At 42.6% G+C, this 18,324-nt stretch overlaps 1 protein-coding gene across 5 annotated transcripts in view; it reads right to left on the bottom strand.

Moving 5' to 3' along the window:
- Positions 1 to 420: 420 nt before the first annotated feature.
- The window catches only part of VAPB (VAMP associated protein B and C), a 69,752-nt gene continuing 51,848 nt past the window's right edge, over positions 421 to 18,324 (bottom strand). For 2 of the 5 annotated variants that reach the window (XR_010119350.1, XR_010119349.1), the window contains 5 exons: positions 17,061 to 17,164; positions 12,767 to 12,847; positions 10,704 to 10,880; positions 5,048 to 7,724; positions 421 to 1,786 (listed from right to left, as the gene is read on the bottom strand). Coding sequence is in view for 3 of the 5 variants with exons in the window: in XM_063633442.1 (XP_063489512.1) it covers positions 7,566 to 7,724; positions 10,704 to 10,880; positions 12,767 to 12,847; positions 17,061 to 17,164 (521 nt within the window). In the remaining 2 variants the exon portion in view is untranslated. Of the gene's footprint in view, positions 7,725 to 10,703; positions 10,881 to 12,766; positions 12,848 to 17,060; positions 17,165 to 18,324 lie in introns of all 5 variants that reach the window. The other 3 variants (XM_063633442.1, XM_063633443.1, XM_063633444.1) reach the window with 2 other exon arrangements.

Here is an 18,324-nt window from a genome sequence, read left to right on the forward strand (position 1 = left end):
CCAAAAGAAGTTAAAATTGTTTTCATTAATGTTTTAACAAGGTAACACTGTAAGATGGAGAACTGTCAACCACTACTTAAAAGACAGAATCCACCCATCTTTCGAAGCTGGAAGCAATTTACACAGGGGGGTACTTTTGTAAATCAATGACGACACACACTTCCCCCAACAGGAAAACACTAGCATGCAAGCTGGTCCCTGTGCTTAAGCTCTCTGGGCAAAAGTTTCCTCATCAGTAAAATGACCTCAGTGATCTCTTAGATCTGTTTTCTGGTGCAAAATATCTCTGATTTTAATTTAAACCAATTTCATGTTCCTACAAAGCAGCGAGAGTTCAGCAACGGGCTCTAGTCCACACTCCAAAGCCTATCTCAATGGAATTAAACCATCCATTCAAAATAATTTTACACTGAAGCATCCTTTAAATATATTCAGAGCACAGAATTTATTGAACATAATATGGAGACAGCTAGTACAAAAGTTTATGCCTTGGCAGGGCAGGTTTCATCAGGCTGATATGGAACATGGGAGAACATGCTGTAAATGGCTCTTTTGGTCTGGACCCTGCAGAACTACATCTCCTTCTCTCTGGGAAACGTCATGTCAGCTGCCAAGCCATGAATTTATTACATATCAGATAACCAAAATGTGCAATAGTAAAGAGTCCTTTCCTACACCAACTTTTTAAATTACTTCCATGTCAAAACAGCAAATACAATGAAAAATACATAAAGGAAAAATTATGAAAACTAAAGCATTCTAAGACATCTCTTAAGATACTCAGTTCCTAAAATGTTAACATACATCGAAGACAATAAACACACACATCAGAAACTGTAGGAATCTTTTTTCAACATAGGGAGAAAGACGTAGAATAGGCAGAGAACAGCACGGGTTACTGAAACCATTTATTCAGAAAGGAGAGGAAAGGCAAAAGGAACACTGAAATAGATCATTTTTAGTTTCTTATAGGAAGTTCCAAATGGCAGCAGTTGATAAATAGTCTTTAAAAAGGAAATGACAGCAACAGAAATGAGAACCAAATATATTTTGCATTTTTCTCTCAGTGTATAATCTTGAATCACCTTACTTAGGCTACATACGAATGAAAAATATAAAAAGTCACTCCCACTAATTTCTCAGCACCTCATATAGTAGCAAACAGACAGAGGGTACTTATGAAACATTTGCTAAGGAGTGAATGATGAAAAGCAAAAAGTAGTTCTTGTACACATGGTCTCAATATCACAGACAATAAATTCTGACCTTTGAATTCACATAAAAGATGCAATGGAAAAACATTTTAACATGGATGCTGTATTAGAGGATTAACAGCTGAATTCAGTCTATTTCTTAAAAACAAAAGAAAGATGGGAATGCAGGCAGCCAGTTCAGAGAAACAGCCAGGACTTTTTTGTATGACATGGAAAAACCGGCAAGTCAACGTGTGAAACGTGCACACTAATTTCTCATCTTCTTAAACCCTAAAAAGCCCCACAATCTTGTTAGCACTAAGCCTAGATGAAATTGTGTTAAGATATCTGATTAGTCTCCCTTAGTTGGCATTTTCCAAAGGAAAAACAAAAAGGGAACCTGTTTTATTTCAGTCAGACATGGCTTTGGGTATCAGTGAAACAAAGCTCTGACAGCAGCTCCACCTGCAGAAGGCCAGGCGCACTCCTGCGGCTCATCAGAATGCAAGCAGAAAAGCGGGCCAGCAAGCGAGCATCCGAGCATCCGTCCTGCACCCACATCCATTAGCCAAGTGATTACATCTCCATCAGCCCTGGGGTGTAATAAAGCAATTGTAATCGGGCATTGTTACAGGATCAATGTTTCCTGGTTCAAAAATAAACATCAGCATTTATCTAGCAGCAGAAAGCGATTCTCCCACAGTACTGTTTTATTCAACTGACATCTTTTAATCAAAGCAATCCATATCGTGGCAACATTCCAAGGTATCAGAACTGCAAATATTTATGGCAAGTTAGATAACAGCTACATTTTTGTTGCTACACTTTTCTTCCTTTTCTACGGATTTAACGCAGACATTTTCTAATAAATTAATTCCATTAAGAAAAAAAATCTCAAGTAATTATATTCATGAAGACAACCTCTCATCCACCTCCACCGGTTTCCCTTTTAACTATCATCCATAACTGTTTATGTGAGTTCGTGTCTTTTAAATTTTTCAAAATACTTCTGTAACGAAAATAAAAAGAATCCCCTATTGTTAAGTGTCGTAGATACAGCTAAAAACATGGCATGGAGGGAGGTCAGGGCCCCCCGGGCACAGTGGTGGGTGAGCTCGTGCAGCTCAGCTAACGTTCTAGGCTGTGGCTAACCAGATTCAGAGGCTGGAGGAAGAGGTCTGTGAAGCTGGCGGCAGACCCATTCCCACAGCCTCCCAAGCTTGCCTCTCGGCTGATGCTCCTTATCAGGGGCTTCTATTACTTGCCCCCTTCACTGATTTCCTGGAGAAACGCAGTGCTAATTCAGGGGAAGGCCCGAGACATCAGCAGCTCAGCTGTTTTCAGACCTCGGCAGGGCACTTCTCTAATACCAATTTTAATCAACTGCCCTCATTCACATTTAATTTACAAGTCATGTAAAGCCTCCATATAAAGCGTTCCCATCATCTCCTTGCTGAGACAGACTGGTAATATTCTTTCTAAAGACCCCAGTCATTCCCCAGGAGCATCGGGCAGAGATCTTCAGGCAATGAGAAAATGGAATATGCACTTTTTTTCACTGTCTGGAGTGTGTTCAGTTTCCAACAGAAAAAGAAAAAGTATCTGAACTACAATCTTAATTCTACTTAGTGTGAAAATAACTGAATAAGGTATGGAGGCAGACACATAAAAGATGTACAGACAGGCAGAGTAGCTGAGACAGGAAGGCTTCATCCACTCAGTTCCCTGAAGCAGATTTTCAGAGCTGAAATGGTATCTTAGCAATGCAGGCCTTACAGAGACTGATTTAGTTCTAAAAAGTTGCCCAATTTAACCTCCTGGAGCCTTTATTTCTTTGTATGCAAACAGAGCCATCTACCCCCCAGTCACAGTTGCAAGGATTAAGTTCAATGAGCGAATATATTGGAAATGTTCTATACAGGTAAGGAGTGGCACTGAAACAACAGTAACTTTCTTGAAAAGGTTCCTATCAGAGCAGATCTGTCTGGGGAAAAAGGGGCCAGGGAAGGCGTTCTCCAAATCCAATTAGACCACAGAAACTCAATTCATGTAGGGCATGCATGATCTCAGAGCTGCTCTTGGTGTTCCAGAAGAGTGGTCGTTGGCCTTAAGGGATTTGTATGTCATGAACTAGAGTCATCCATCTATATACTTTGCCTCTCTAAATACAATTCCATTCTAGCTCATCTTTGAGAATACTCCTTCTCAACAACAGCAAACATGGCCCCAAGCGTAATTAAGAGAGGTCTCCTCAGAGTAGTAACTTTTCATAGTTCAGTTTGGTTCTTTCTCCTTCTTCAGGCCAGACAGCCGGGGGCAGGGGAAGCCACGAGAGGCCCTTCAATGAAATGCCATCTCCAGCAGGGGGAAGCAGTGGCCTCTACACCGAGAAGGTCTCAGGAGTTAAATGTTATTCAGGTGTTCAAAGTGACACTGGGAAGCCCAAGACCCCTATCTCTTGATATACGTATTTTTCAAACTACAATGAGAAATGGGCCATTCCTTTAGAGAAGGAGCTGAAAATGACAAATGACATTGTATTTTGGCATGGATTCTGAGTTTGCAAATACAAAAATTTGTGTATGCAAAAAATATCGGCATGATTGAAAACTGTCAAGCTACTGACATATGGCACATATGCCACACATGCACACATGCATGCACACAGAGCCTGTTTTCAAATTCATCTGAAAGGCTCTTTAGCTCTGAGCGCTCACTACATTCAGTTCTATCTGACTCAACAGAGCCTGCAAACCGGGCACTGATATCTTTTGATAGCAATTCTGTTCCTGGGATTTGTTTGAAAGCGTTTAGGTTTTCACGGATCACTGGAGGTTCTTCATTTTTCCCCCTTCTGTGTTATGGAGGTATAAGCCGTCTCTCTAGCCATAAACTGGCCACTGGTAAAAATCAATTTTGATTTTATCAGTATGTATTACTGCTGGTGCCAGCAGTTTAGAAGACTAGAGAAGGAAAATATGCAAACTAGGAGGAGAACGAAGTTAAAGCCAGTTCCTCACACCTACAAATAAAACAGCCTGCTGTCTTTAAGAGGTATTTTGTATCGTGCCAAGGAAGCTTAAATTATCAATTTAAAACTTCAATCAATAAAGACTTTCAGGATTCTGTCACCGCTTCCATCTCTTCTGCATTTGTGCGCACTACGGCTGGTGTTTCTGAAGCCAGGGCCACCCTCTCTGAGGTGCCGTGGAGCCAGTAACCACAGGAGCAGACTGCAGGGCAGCCTGGCAGCAGCTCCCCCATGCACACTGCCCAGCGGCACCCTCCCCAGCCTCGCTCTTTCCATGCCAGTTTCATCCTGATTATCTGACTCTTTTTTTTTTTTTTTTTTGAGACAGAGTCTCGCTCTGTCGCCCGGGCTGGAGTGCAGTGGCGCAATCTCGGCTCACTGCAAGCTCCGCCTCCCGGGTTCACGCCATTCTCCTGCCTCAGCCTCCGAGTAGCTGGGACTACAGGCGCCCGCCACCGCGCCCGGCTAATTTTTTGTATTTTTTAATAGAGACGGGGTTTCACCGTGGTCTCGATCTCCTGACCTCGTGATCCGACCGCCTCGGCCTCCCAAAGTGCTGGGATTACAAGCGTGAGCCACCGCGCCCGGCCGATTATCTGACTCTTAATCTCTTGGCGCAGGGCAGGCCATTGTGACAGGCCCCATATTCACCTCCTCTTTGCCTTATTCTTTTTTTCATTATGTAATTCTAGGGAAGACACCCTAAATGTGCACGCATCTCCAAGTTCTCCAGGAGCCACGCCTGCTCCACATTCTTTCTTTTCCTGGCACATTTTTGGCTGCCAGGATGACTGAGAAAATAATCAACCTTTCTATCACTCACCTGCTTCTCTTCCTGAGGAGTTTCCTTCTGCCACTCAGTCAAAAGGCCCACAAACATGTTCACCAAGTCCTAACCTCTAGAAGGGAGAGAGACTTCAGAGGCTGATTTTTAGCTGCAACCAAAATGTCCACATCCTCTGAGAAGCTGAACACCTTCTCCTAGATGTACACAAAACTCTAAATCATGTTCAACGGTCTAAAACAGAGTAGTTTCTCAGATATTCTTTTTAAGAACTGTCACAGGCCAAATCCCATGACCTGGCTGTTTTTGTGAATAAAGTTTTATCAAAACACACGGCCATATCCTTTAAAAATAAATAGAGCCCTGCTCTAGTGTAATGGGACTGTACTGTACCCCTAGGCACTGTTGGGGACCATCTAAGCACTCTCCTATCAAGGACATGAGGGCCTGGAAGCTACAGGACTTAACTGGCTGCAGCAGCTACAATTAGTAAATTTTAGTCCCCTCACAGAAAATCAGGTGGCAGAAGGCACATGCCTTACAGCTCGGTCTTTTCACTCCCTTTTATAAGTACTGGGGGCCACATGGGAAAAATCCTAGAGACGAATTCCTATTGGGGTGGCCTGTCTGCACACTCAACACAATCCATGGGACCCTGGGTAACAACTAAATCTGCTCACCATTTCTGTTAGTACCTGGGATTCAAAGTCAACTTTTTTCATGAAGACAGGAAGTTACTTACTCAGACCAACCACTGACTTCCACTTCTCCAGTTTCAAGGCCCCTGACCCAGCTTGACAGAGCCAGGCTTAGGAGCAATGTGGCTCGACGTATGTGACTTCTAAGGACTGCCTTCCTTCTGATGAACTTGTCCTCTCAAACCTGTGCACAGTGGGACTGTGCCCAGAACGCCTGTTACTAGTCTCAATGGCATGGTTCCCTGACCTAGAAGGGAGGCTGCTTTTTATTGAAGGCCAAAGCAATGGAAGGCCAAGGGTGACCAGGTGCTCAGCTTTTTCAGCAGTTTCATTTTTCATACTGTCAGTTGAAGACAACCAAAAAAAAAAAAAATACACACACACACACACACACACACACACACATATATATAGTTAAATCATGAAACACATATTTCTCAGTGATAGGGCTCATTTTAAAGTTAACCTTCCAATGGCAAAATAATAAAAATGATAAAATAATAACTCCTCCCATAGAGCAAATGTGACAAAATGACAAAAGAATTCTTAATTTTGGGGCTTTATTATAATTTTTCTTTTCAAGATGCTACATAGTCAAACAGACCTGGATTGGTCTTTTATGGCATAAAATTAATTCACAGTCAAACTCTCAACTAGTACTACAGGGATTAGCTGAAGAGTTTCTCTCTTCCCCTGTTCCCCACCACCAACTGCTGGTGCCCTCGCTTCTAACCCTCTGCAGCCCGATCCATTCGTCCTGACTCCAAGCTAGGTCCCCAAGGGGAGGTCAGGCCCAGACTTGGGCCTGGGCGCTGGAAGTGTGAGTAATGGTTGAGAGGTGGTGTAAGAACAATCTAGAAGACTGACTACTCTTCATTAAAAAAGGTAACCTAGAGTTGACTGTCACTACTGAGAATTTCCCTCCCTATGACAGTTGTTATTTACTGACCCAAAAAAACACTTCCTGGCAGCTCTTCTCCAACATTCCAATAAACCCCACCTCCACATGACCAGACTCTCCAGAGACAGAGGAGCCCACAACCCTCCAGCAGCAATACCAGTTCACCCAACAGAGTTCGGCAGCACGCAGCATTAACTGTACTCTTGTGACAGTAAGAAAACATGAGATGAAATACATTAAATAAGTTAAATATGCATTAAACATCTCTGAATAACAGTTCGACTTCACTACATGAACCAATACAAATTTAGCTTGGTCCCTTTAAGTGAACAAAGCACTGCCATTTATTTCCAAAGCGCTGCGTCAGTCAGTCAACACACGCCTCTCACTTATGAGGAGTATGTCTGATGCTGCCACAGTGCAATTCCTTTGGGCTTCTGACTCTGTTCATCAGTCCCAAGGAGCTGATGGCTTCGACAGAACCGAAGACACGGAAAGTAGCCTGGGCCGGGAGTGGGCCACGTGGGAACTACTGTGTGGAGCTGACTGCACTCCCCACCAAGCTGGGCTCCAGCTCCCCAAGGGCCAGCACCAACAGGCGAGGAAGGGTGTCATTTTAAGAGAGGTAATCCAGCATCATGTACCAAGACCTACCAATGTTTAAAATGACATTTACAATATGCCATTGTGGCATTACTCATGGTTTCCCTTGTCATTAATAAAGATCATTCTCCCCCCCCCCAGTCAGTTACTATACATTTTTAACTTTCTAAAAGATTGTTACATTATATTTGTGTGTGTGTATCTGTGTATGTGTGTGCAGGGAGGGGTAATTTAAAGGCAAGACCTGTGAGATGTCATCATACATTAATTTCTTTTTACACATGGTTATGATAAATTTAAATCCCATGATATGGTGGATCCATCAATCCAATTTACCATCCTGTGCATGCTACCTCTACAAGGCAATCTTCCCAATAATTACACCAACGATAAAGAACAAAACCACCAGAGCCAAGAGCCGGGTGCTAAGGCCTTCTTCCTTCCCAGTTGGGGCTAATGCTGAAATGGGGCTGTTGCTCTGCACTGTCTTCCTCATCCGCAGTCCATCTTCTTCCTATGGGAGCAAACGCACATTTCAAAGACAAGCCAAGGCACCAGAAAGGGGAGTCAACTGTACAGCTTAACAGGATGGGCTGTTTATGCCCAGTGTTGGATGACATGATATGGTCCAACCTCATTTTGCAAATGGAGAAACTGCAGGCTACAGAGGGGAAAGGGCTAGCCTGAAGCCACTGAGAAAACAGTCCCCTCTTTTCTTTCCTACATTCCACTTGATGCTGCTAGTTATAACAGAAATCTAAACAGGGTGCTCCTTGGTTTCCCATGATTTACAGAAAAAAGCTCTTAAAAGGGTCAACTGGGCCCTTTGCACCCTCGGCCCCACCCACCTTTATAGCCATGTCTTCCAGATGCTTCTCTTCAACCCCAACCTCTCTGTCCTTCCTGCCTCTAATGAATAGCCTTCCTTGATCAAATCATCGATTTTTAAAATCACAGGCATTTCCCAAAACATGAATATATAAATAATAAGAATCTGCAAAGTCAACTGGGCACGGTGACTCATGCCTGTAATCCCTGTACTTTGGGAGGCTGAGGCGGGTGGATCACCTGAGCTCAGGAGTTCAAGACCACCTTGGTCAACATGGTAAAACCTCGTCTCTACTAAAATTACAAAAATTAGCCTGGGGTGACAGAGTGAGACTCCATAAAAAAAAAAAATCTAAAAGTGGGTTATCTGGAAGCTTTCAAATGCAGAGCTCTGTACATAGCTGGTACTTGATGAGTTACATCCAGACCGCTGGATCAAATGATATTTGGAATATTAAAATGTGACTGGCCTTCGTACACTCATCTCAAATATTTTCTACTTAATACACAGATTTCTCACTGAAGAAGCAACATTCTTTTTCATACATATAAAGATACTTGACCATATTCCCCCACCCTCCCCTTGTCCCCAAACTACATGGATATGTAAGAAATGAAAAATTTTTTCTTCCTTCACCTCCACTGCCACAACTGCCTTGCACTTTCCTAAGAATCTGCAAGTTACTATGTAGATCTAGGATGCTATTTCCATGCTCTCAAAGCCAAGCCCACATCCCTGAAGAGGGACATACATCAAGCCATTCTATTCTGGCCCAGACTCATCTTTGCTGATAGATCTCTTGCTAATTACCTCATCTCCTCATCCTTAAACCCCACACACCAGCTGTACTTTCTTTTCTTCGTTTCTTTACATCCACTCCCATCCACCCGAGTACCTAGTAGGTCCTGGGGACCACAGGCAGATGAGTCCCATGGAGCTGACTCTCCCTGCAATTTGTTGCTATCTCTGTGGGACATTTATCACATTGGCTTGTAATCATTTCTGTCTATGTCTCTCCCTGCTATCTCATCAACAGAGAACTCCTCAAGGGCAGGGACTGTTCGTGTTTGAATCCACAGTGCCAGGCACGTATTAGACCCTCAGTAAATTTGTTGGCCAGATGACAGAATAAACCAACACAAAACAAGAAGGCAGCGTTTGGCAGGATAAAGAATCTTCTAATGTTGAGATTGGTCTGATCATATTTTAAGGATATTCTGCTCATGGGGCATGGCCAGTATCACTGCACAGTGATAAACAACTGGTGGTGTCCGACTGGCTTAAAAAAAAGAACAGCAAACTACACCATTTATTTTATTGGGTTATATAGAAGCTATTTCTACCTATTTACCACTTTGAACAGCACAGAACTCTGTTTCAGAAGAGAAATACACTCGAGGAGAAGCTTCAGGCATAGCTTAAATTTTTAGCCAAAAAGTAGTGTCAGCTTCACAATTTACTACACACTAAAGAAGTTACTGACTGAGGCAAATCAAGATCACTGCAAAGGAAGAAGATGATGCCATTTCCCAAATGCTGTCAGTTCTCCTACATCTACCTCACTGTCAGAGTAAAAGAGAAGAAAACTCATACTTTTAAAGCTGGAAGGGGCCTTAGAGGTGTTTAGCAAACAGAGGCCTAAGAGATGCTGTGACCAGCACAGATTCAGAGCTGTTTCATATTGGATGGGAGCAACTTCCACACCACCACAAGCCAAAAGAAGCACCCCCTGCCCCCCCACTTCATCACTCAGTACAGCCTTCCATTGCCAATGCCAACTGCCTCGTCCACGAGCTAGAGGCTTAGGTTTTCCTTCCATAATCTCCACCTCCTATCCACTGCGAGGCACCCCACCTCCAAGCTCATCACCACATCAATAGTTTGATGAGCCACAACTGCCCAGACCTATTTAGAGTCTTCTAAAATCAGAACTATACCTGCATTAAAACAGAGTATAGGTCAGTATTCACTCTCTGAAAAAAAGATTCTCACTCAAGTGGTTTAAAAATGCATATTCAAAATAAAAACTGCTATTTTGGTCTCAACATTTATTTTCAATTTACAATAATGGAGACCTTGAGTTGTTTGGGGTTTTATTTTGTTTTTGAGACAAAGTCTAGCTTTGTCACCCAGGCTGGAGGGCAGTGGCACGATCTCAGCTCACTGCAACCTCCGCCTCCTGGGTTCAAGCGATTCTCCTGCCTCAGACTCCCAAGTGGCTGGGATTACAGGCGCCTGCCACCACACCCAACTAATTTTTTGTATTTTTTATTAGAGACGGGGTTTCACTGTGTTGGCCAGGCTGGTCTTGAACACTTGACCTTGTGATCGGCCCGCCTTGGCCTCCCAAAGTGCTGGGATTACAGGTGTGAGCCACCGCACCCAGCCAAGTTTTTTTTTTGTTGCTGTTTTTTTTAAGGGAACAAGAGCTTAAACAGTTGAGAAATTTCTGATCAAGGGACAGTGGTTCTTAATTTAGGCAGATCCAAGACCCTTTTGAGACTCTGATGAAAGCCATGGAAATTTCTCCCTGGGGAGAAAAAAATAGCCAAATACCAAAAGCAAAAAGAAATCTATATATTCACTGGCTCATCAACTTCCCCACCCAAGAAGCTAGTGAAAATGCCCTTGTTCTCTGTAGATTACCAGAAAATAAACTATTACCTTGAACTGCTTGTTCTCCTCCCGTAGCCTCTGAACTTCACCTTGCAGCCTCTTACATTCTTCCATAACCTTCTTAACTTCGGTGTCATCCAAAGAAGAACTCAGAGACTTAGACACTATTGGTGTTTCTGTCTTTGATGCAGTTGTGGATACAATTTTATTTATTTCTACATCATGCTGTTCAAAAACAAATGAAAGCCTAAGTGTCACCGACCATGTAATAAAGGACTTTTTTATGCAAAGTAAAGTAGTTCTCAGCAAACACCAAACGTGGTAGCATTTCATCCACACTGTAAAATGTCACATTTATTTTTTAAATGGATTACTTTATCTGGTATCTTAATAATCTAAAGCAACTGGGCCCTAGAAATTATGGATAAGGGCAAATAATGAAGTTCGGCTGAGACTAATACTTCAAAGAAAGAGAAAAAGGGCTGTGTATATTGCACTATCAAATTCCTGCCATGCAAAAATTAGCATACTGTAATTGTGCAAGCTCAGGAATTATTAGCCACAAATTACTGTCACCACAAAGATGTGAACATCCCTAGGATTGCCTTGGTGGGGGTAGGAGGCTTGGGAGAGCATTAGACAGAGGGCAAATTACTTTACCAACTTAGCATTTGGAAGCTGGGATGAAGGTGAAACAAGCTCAGTCTCTGCAGTGTTTCAATCTTGGGAAGTTACATACTCCCCTTATTTCCCCTGCCAAGATTGAGCTATGATCCCCTCTTGAGATTTACTGGGGATGAGAGCCAGTCAGTGGAGGGAGGGCATGGAAGCACGCAGCTTGTCAGGGAAAGAGTAACTGACGATCATTGACCTGGAATCTAGCTCCACCCATCATTTTCCAGATGAGAAGAGTAGGCCCTGTGAAGCAAGGCCCCAGGCTACCAAGTCAACCTATCACAGAGCTGAGGCCAGAATACTGCTTTCACAGCTTCCAAACTGACCTTCCTGTGACAGGATGTACACTGGGAAGAAAGAAAAAATGACCACTATCCACTTAAAGAAACAGGGTAATGATAGTGGTAAATGATTCAGCAGAAATAAAATATCAGGTAGTTTTGACACAAATCAACAACATTCCCGCAGACCAACATAGATACTGTTAACACAACATTTCAGGGCACTTCTGTTTCCCAACTCCAGCTATTAACGGCTAGGGTAGTTTCACATGCTGCATGTTTTCACAGTTCTGGTGTTTTTATAAAAATTAAAATGTTTTCGACTAGGTTGAAGGGAAGTCCAAATTAGCATTTCAGATACAGTCTCCTTTCTTCAACTGGTCACAAGTGAGGACCATGAAGGGTGAAAGCGCTCGCAAGCGGACAAGGCTAGAGGATGGGGCTCCTTCCTTCTCCCCGCAGGCAACACTGGAATGGGATCACTCTCAATGGGGGTTGATATTGCCCTCCAGGACATACGTGGCAATATCTGGAGACATTTTTAGTTGTCACAACTGGGAAGTACTACCAGTATCAAGAGGGCAGAAGCCAGGGATGCTGCTATCAATAAAAGACCCTACAGTACACAGGGCAACCTCCACCACCAAGAATTAATTATCTGCCCCAAATATCAACAGTGCTGAGGTTGAGAAATCATCTAAAAGCAGCCTTTGATTGAAGAGGTAGATAGGGTAAAAGGGGTAGGGAGGCTAACAGGGCACTTTGTAAAACAAGAGAACCTGAAAGCTTCCCACCCGTCCATCAAGCACCATGATAAAGGGCAAATTATTCCCTCTTTCACTCTCACCCACTGTTTAACTGCAACCTATACCTTCGCCAGGCCATAGAAGCTCTTCAGGATTTATGATATCTCAACAGCCATCGGGCTGCACTTTTCAAGGGGAAACACTATTTCAATCAATTGTCTTTCCGTGAGTTTTTCAAAGGCTGATTTCATAAAGGCCCACTTATTTGTTGACTTCAGCTTATTTTTTTCTTCAGACATCAGATAAAGGAAAATAACTTGCCAACTTAAATCTTGGTTTTGCAGGAAATGGTATGCAAATAAGTATCAGCTTACAACATTCAATTATTGTTAACTATAAACATACTTACTGGTTTATCATTCTCTGCTGGCAATTCAAACACACATCTAAGTTTTGAATCCATAAGGTCTTCCGGTTTTGCCTCCTTCCACTAAAACAATTTAAATTTAATAATCAAGATATTATAAACCTGCTGGAAGAATAACTTTCTTCCTATAACTGACAATTCCAGAAAAATACTCTTAATAGAAAGCCCTGATGTATATCAAATAAAGAACTGAAGTCTGCTGAGATTTCAGTATTTGTAACATGACAAGATTAAATACATTCACTTTCTCAAAATATTTATTACACTTCACAAACCCTGAAGTCTTGCTGCCTGACTCCTCAAAGTCAACCAATGCTCCCCATGTTGCTACTCTGTGGGAGAGGCCCACCACTGAACAAAAAGGAATCCTCTAAATAATGTCTGGATGACCAGGTAACCTTGGCTCTCCTTATAAAAATAAAACTTGTTTTAGGCTGGGCATGATGGCTTATGCCTGTAATCCCAGCACTTTGGGAGGCTGAGGTGGAAGGACTGGTTGAGCCCAGCAGTTTGAAACCAGTCTGGACAACGTACGGAGACGTCATCTCTACAAAAAAATTAAAAAATTAGCTGAGCATGGAGACACATGCCTGTGGTCCCAGCTACTCAGGAGGCTGAGGAGGGAGGACCACCTGGGCCCAGGAGGTGGAGGCTGCAGAGAGCCATGATCGCACCACTGTACTCCAGCCTGGGGGACATGAGAGACTCTGTCTCAAAAATAATAAATTAAATTAAAATGAGAAAATGAAACTTATTTTAAAGGCATATCTAGAAAGTGTAAGTGCATGCTATCTGGGACTAGTTTCAGAACCACTCTGCCAACTACCAGCGGAACACATTCATTACCAAATCCCTCCTCTGTCACTGTGGCAGTGTGTGGGCTGTGCCTACCCCAAAACCCATCTCCATCCCTCCAGGCTGTAGTGAGAGCACCTTCCTAGCTAAATCCCATGTCCTAAGAGGATATGCTCCTGATTACTTCTCCTTTTGGCAGCAGAAGACGGGAATTCCAGGGTATTCTAGGATTACAGACCAGGATAGCAGCAAGGTTATGATATAGAAAAAGAAGGCACCCCCACCCTCCGTGCCTCCAACCCTTCCCAAAACCATGCAAGAGGCAGCTAGTGTAACACAGGTACCAAGAACCAAAAGTGGGAAGCAATCTATATATCTGATCCTAGGGAACTGCCACAAAAATTATGGCAGATCCACTAAACGGAATAGCATGCTGCCACTCAAATGATGCTGAAGAGCATTCAGTTAGATGGAGAAAATGTCCAGAACATTAAGTGAAGAAACCGCAAAGAATACTGAAGTCTGCTCCTCTGCACACACACATCTGTACACGTGTACCTACCACATGAGTCAAAAAAATATCAGGCAAGGATCATCACTGAATGCTAAAAGCACCAGGTGAAAGACTGCTGGCGAGCAGGATATTCACATGGTCTCAAAGTATCAGATGACTCAGAGTATCACAGATTACCTATTAACCACAGGGGCAAATGTGCTTTGTGCTATGACAGTGGAGACAGCTGGCAGTCACCATCTTAACCAAGTGATCAAACAGCATCACCAACAGCGGGACAACCTGGTATGAAATACCAACTATGGAATATTCTTGCCAAAACACATTTAACTTGAATTTAATCATGAGGAAATAATCAAATAAATCCAGAATACAGGACATTCTGTGAGTCAACTGGCCTGGACTCTAAAAAAAAAAAGTTCAAAGTTTGGGCAGGGTGCAGTGGCTCACACCTGTAATCCCAGCACTTCGGGAGGCAGAGGCAGGAGGATCACTTGAGCCCAGAAGTTCAAGACCAGCCTGGGCAACATAGTGAGACTCCGACTCTATAAAAAAATAAAAAATTAGCCAGCATGGTGGCATGCCTGTAGTTTTAGTTACTCGAACAGCTGAGGTGGAGGTCAAGCCATGACTGCACCACTGCACTTCAGCCTTGGTGACAAAGCAAGACTTTGTCTCAAAAAAAAAAAAAAAAAAAGTTCAAAGTTTGAAAAACAAAAAGGTTTGGGTGTCCTCTACTAAAGGCCACTTTTGGAACAACTAGGAAATAATGAATATGAATTTATCACATAATAATACTGAATTGAAGTTAATTTTTTCAGCTATGATTAATAGTATCATGGCTATATAAGAGACTGTCCTTGCTCTGAAGCATTTAGGGGTGAAGTGTCATAAAATCTGCATCTTAAATAAGAAAGTTTGTGACAGAAAGGAAGCGAATGTGACAACATGTTAACAAATGTAAATCTAGGTAAAAGTTACATGAGTGGTCACCATGCTATTTTTTCAACTGTCTGTGTATCACAATAAAAAGAAAAACATTTGAAAATAAAGAAAAAGCAGGCTGGGGCAGTGGCTCATGCCTGTAATCCTACCACTTTGGGAGGCTGAGGTGGGCAGATCACTTGAGTCCAGGAGTTTGAGACCAGCTTGGGCAACATGGAGAAAACCTGTCTCTACAAAAAATTAGCCAGGAATGGTGGTGCACTCCTGCGGTCCCAGCTACTTGGGAGGCTGAGGTGGGAGGATCACTTGAGCCCACGAGGTGGAGGCTGCAGTGAGTTGAGATCACTCCACTGCATTCCAGCCTGGGTGACACAGTAAAATCATGTCTCCAGAAAAAAAAAGGAAGAAAAACACAAAGCTCTCATTTCTGATTAATGATGGTTAGGCCTAGTAGAAAAGAACTATGGGTCACTTTAAATTTTTTTCATTTGTGTATTTCCAAAATTTCCCACAATGTACATTTTATTTAAAAAAATTTAAACTGTTATATTATCATACAAGGAACTAAAATGACCCTTTACTGGATATGCAGTGACTGGCCTATTACACACTCTGATAAGCAAGTGTCAGACACTGGACCGACCAGGCACTTACACAGGCACACTTCATACTCACCACCATGTGAGCTGCATTTTTATCCCTATTTTACAAATGATGAAAACCTCAACGGAGTTAATAAAACCTGCTCCCAGCCACAACGTTAGTCAAAGGAAGAACTCAGCTCGAAAACACCCAAGCCCATGCTCTTTTCACTATGCCATGCAGCAAAAGCCAAACAGAACACACCCTTGGATCTTCCATTATTTTCTATCTGCCTTGTTTCTTTGATCACACAAATTAACATGAAGTAACACATCATGTTGCAGAAAATCAGAGAAAGTTTTCATAAGAATTGTTCTTATGAAAAGAAGACAGCCTATTATCACTGATCTCTCTAAAACTCAAAAATATCTGGCCTCCTCCTTCATTTTCTGCCTACAAGTGAAACATCAGTGGAGATGCTTTTCCAGAACTAAAACAAAAGACTATGTGGTGACATAGGGCATGGGGTGGGCTTGGCCTGAGTTGCCCTTGGTATGAAACTCAGACAGAGGAGAACTGCAGTATGGTGTGAGGAACAGCGGACTCAGGTGGGCAGACCTGCTGTGGATGACTCGGGGCTCCCCTTTGGGCTGGCCAAAACTGGAGAGCAATGCAAGTTGTATGAGGCAACCCTATCCTGCTTTCCTGAACTGTAAGGACAAGCGCATCTGTCCCTGCTGGGGCTGTGGGTTGTACCGTAGATTTCAATTCAACTCCCAGCCCCAGAATGCCTATGGACTTATTCAAATGTATAAAAAGCTCGTTTTGGAGGGAATGTCCATTATACTATTTTTTTTTCCAAAACCATCACTAATATCACTTATTTCTTTTATAAAAATGAAGTCATCTTAATTTTATCAAAATTAGAGAAAAGTTAAACATATATTTAAGCAGGGGGGAAAATAAATAAGCATATTTACTAGAACAAAGCCACACACGTGTATGTCTAAATGGGTGAGGACATTCAGTACTGACACTCCCACATGGCTCTTGAGTTTGTAGGGGATGAGAAGACAAGGTAAGAAACAGGCGGGACAAGGAAAAGTATCCTTTTCTGTCAGGGCAGAAAGGAGAGGCGAAAGAAGGCAATCCCTAACCAGGCAAGACACCATCCACCAGTGCAAGGAGCTGCTGAAGCACACTGAGCTCAGGAAAGTCAGAAAAGAACAGCCTTCTAGAAAGTCACAAAAAATGTTAAAATTATTCCTCAAAGTTTTAGAAAAACCATAAAGGTAGTTAAAGTACAAACCTCCTTGAAAAAAAACTATTCTCTTTTAAACAATTCTGACATATTTTGAAATGCATGCACCCACAATTCCGTATCTAATTGGTTTTTTAAATTATTATTACTGAAAAAAATAAGAGGCATTCAGTACTTACTACTGCTTCCATATCTGAAGTGTCAGTTGGAGCAAACATAGACTGAACCATAAACTTGTGTTTACTTTTCTCATTGGGATCATAATCGAAAGGCTGTAACATCACTGAGAAAGAAAATATTTCATTAGGAGGGTCAGAGCGTGGTTGTCAGTGCCATTTATTATGCTAATACTTGTACTTTGGTTGTAAAGCAATTTACCAGCATTCTCTTATGTCTTAGGATGGACGCCCCTGGTGAAGTAAGCAAGGATGACCAACATCTCCATTTTGCAGGTCACCAACCTAAGAGCCACAAAATCAGGCATGACAGAGCTGGGAATAAGGCCGAGGACCCAGTCTTCTGATTCCTAGTCCATGGATCTTTCACTACTGCAAGCCTACCATAAATCTCTGCTATAGGCCTTACAGAATTGGGAAACTGGGTAGCAACACCATCTGCCTGTTTTGCTCAAGAAAACATATCCAAATGATCTTTTCAGGAATTAAATAGAATACTCTAAGATGTTTAAGAACATTTAAGGAACTATTTTAGCTTCTCTCCAACCCATTTCTAATATAGCTAATCAAGGTAATCCTTGAAATACAATTTTGCCAATAGAATGCTACAAAATTTTTACAATCAGGACACTCACACAGCAAGGAAAACGGTATCAGCTTACACTCCCCCTTTTTTTCCCTAAGAACCTAGAGAAATCTCACACAGAGGATCCTGTGGATGAGTCACACTCACTGCATGGAGGGAGGTGCCTTCTTACCCCAAGTGGCTCCCTTCAGCCTACTTCCTAGAGTACAGCTGGGCCTACTCCTATCAAATGATGGCTGCTTTAAAATAAGTTACTTTGCTACAAGGCTTTGGCTAACCCACGCATCTAGTTAAGATCCCTGAAACAACTTCACACGCAGGGAAAACCTACTGTGGCCTTGACCACAACAGTGGGCATGGACTGAGTGTCTCCATGTGACAGAAACTAGGCTCTGTCCCTTAGGTCTACCACTATCTCATTTAAACCTTAAAAAGTAGGTACTATTGTGGAGGGAGAGGGGCTATTCTGGTGTCTACTCTTCAGATGAAAAGAATGAACACAGAGAGGTGAATTTGCCCAAGGTTACACCTTGGTAGAGTGCAGACTCAAACCCAGGCAGTTGGTGTGGGGACCTAAGCTCACAGCCACCACAAAGGACTGGTGCCTTGTCCTCTGACAGTACAAGTCTTATGCTTCTCACCAGCAGGGCTTCTACCACCTTTCTGCTGGGCCCTCATCAG

Source organism: Symphalangus syndactylus, chromosome 24, assembly GCF_028878055.3.
Source record: "Symphalangus syndactylus isolate Jambi chromosome 24, NHGRI_mSymSyn1-v2.1_pri, whole genome shotgun sequence".
In the NCBI taxonomy this organism is placed as follows: domain Eukaryota; kingdom Metazoa; phylum Chordata; class Mammalia; order Primates; family Hylobatidae; genus Symphalangus; species Symphalangus syndactylus.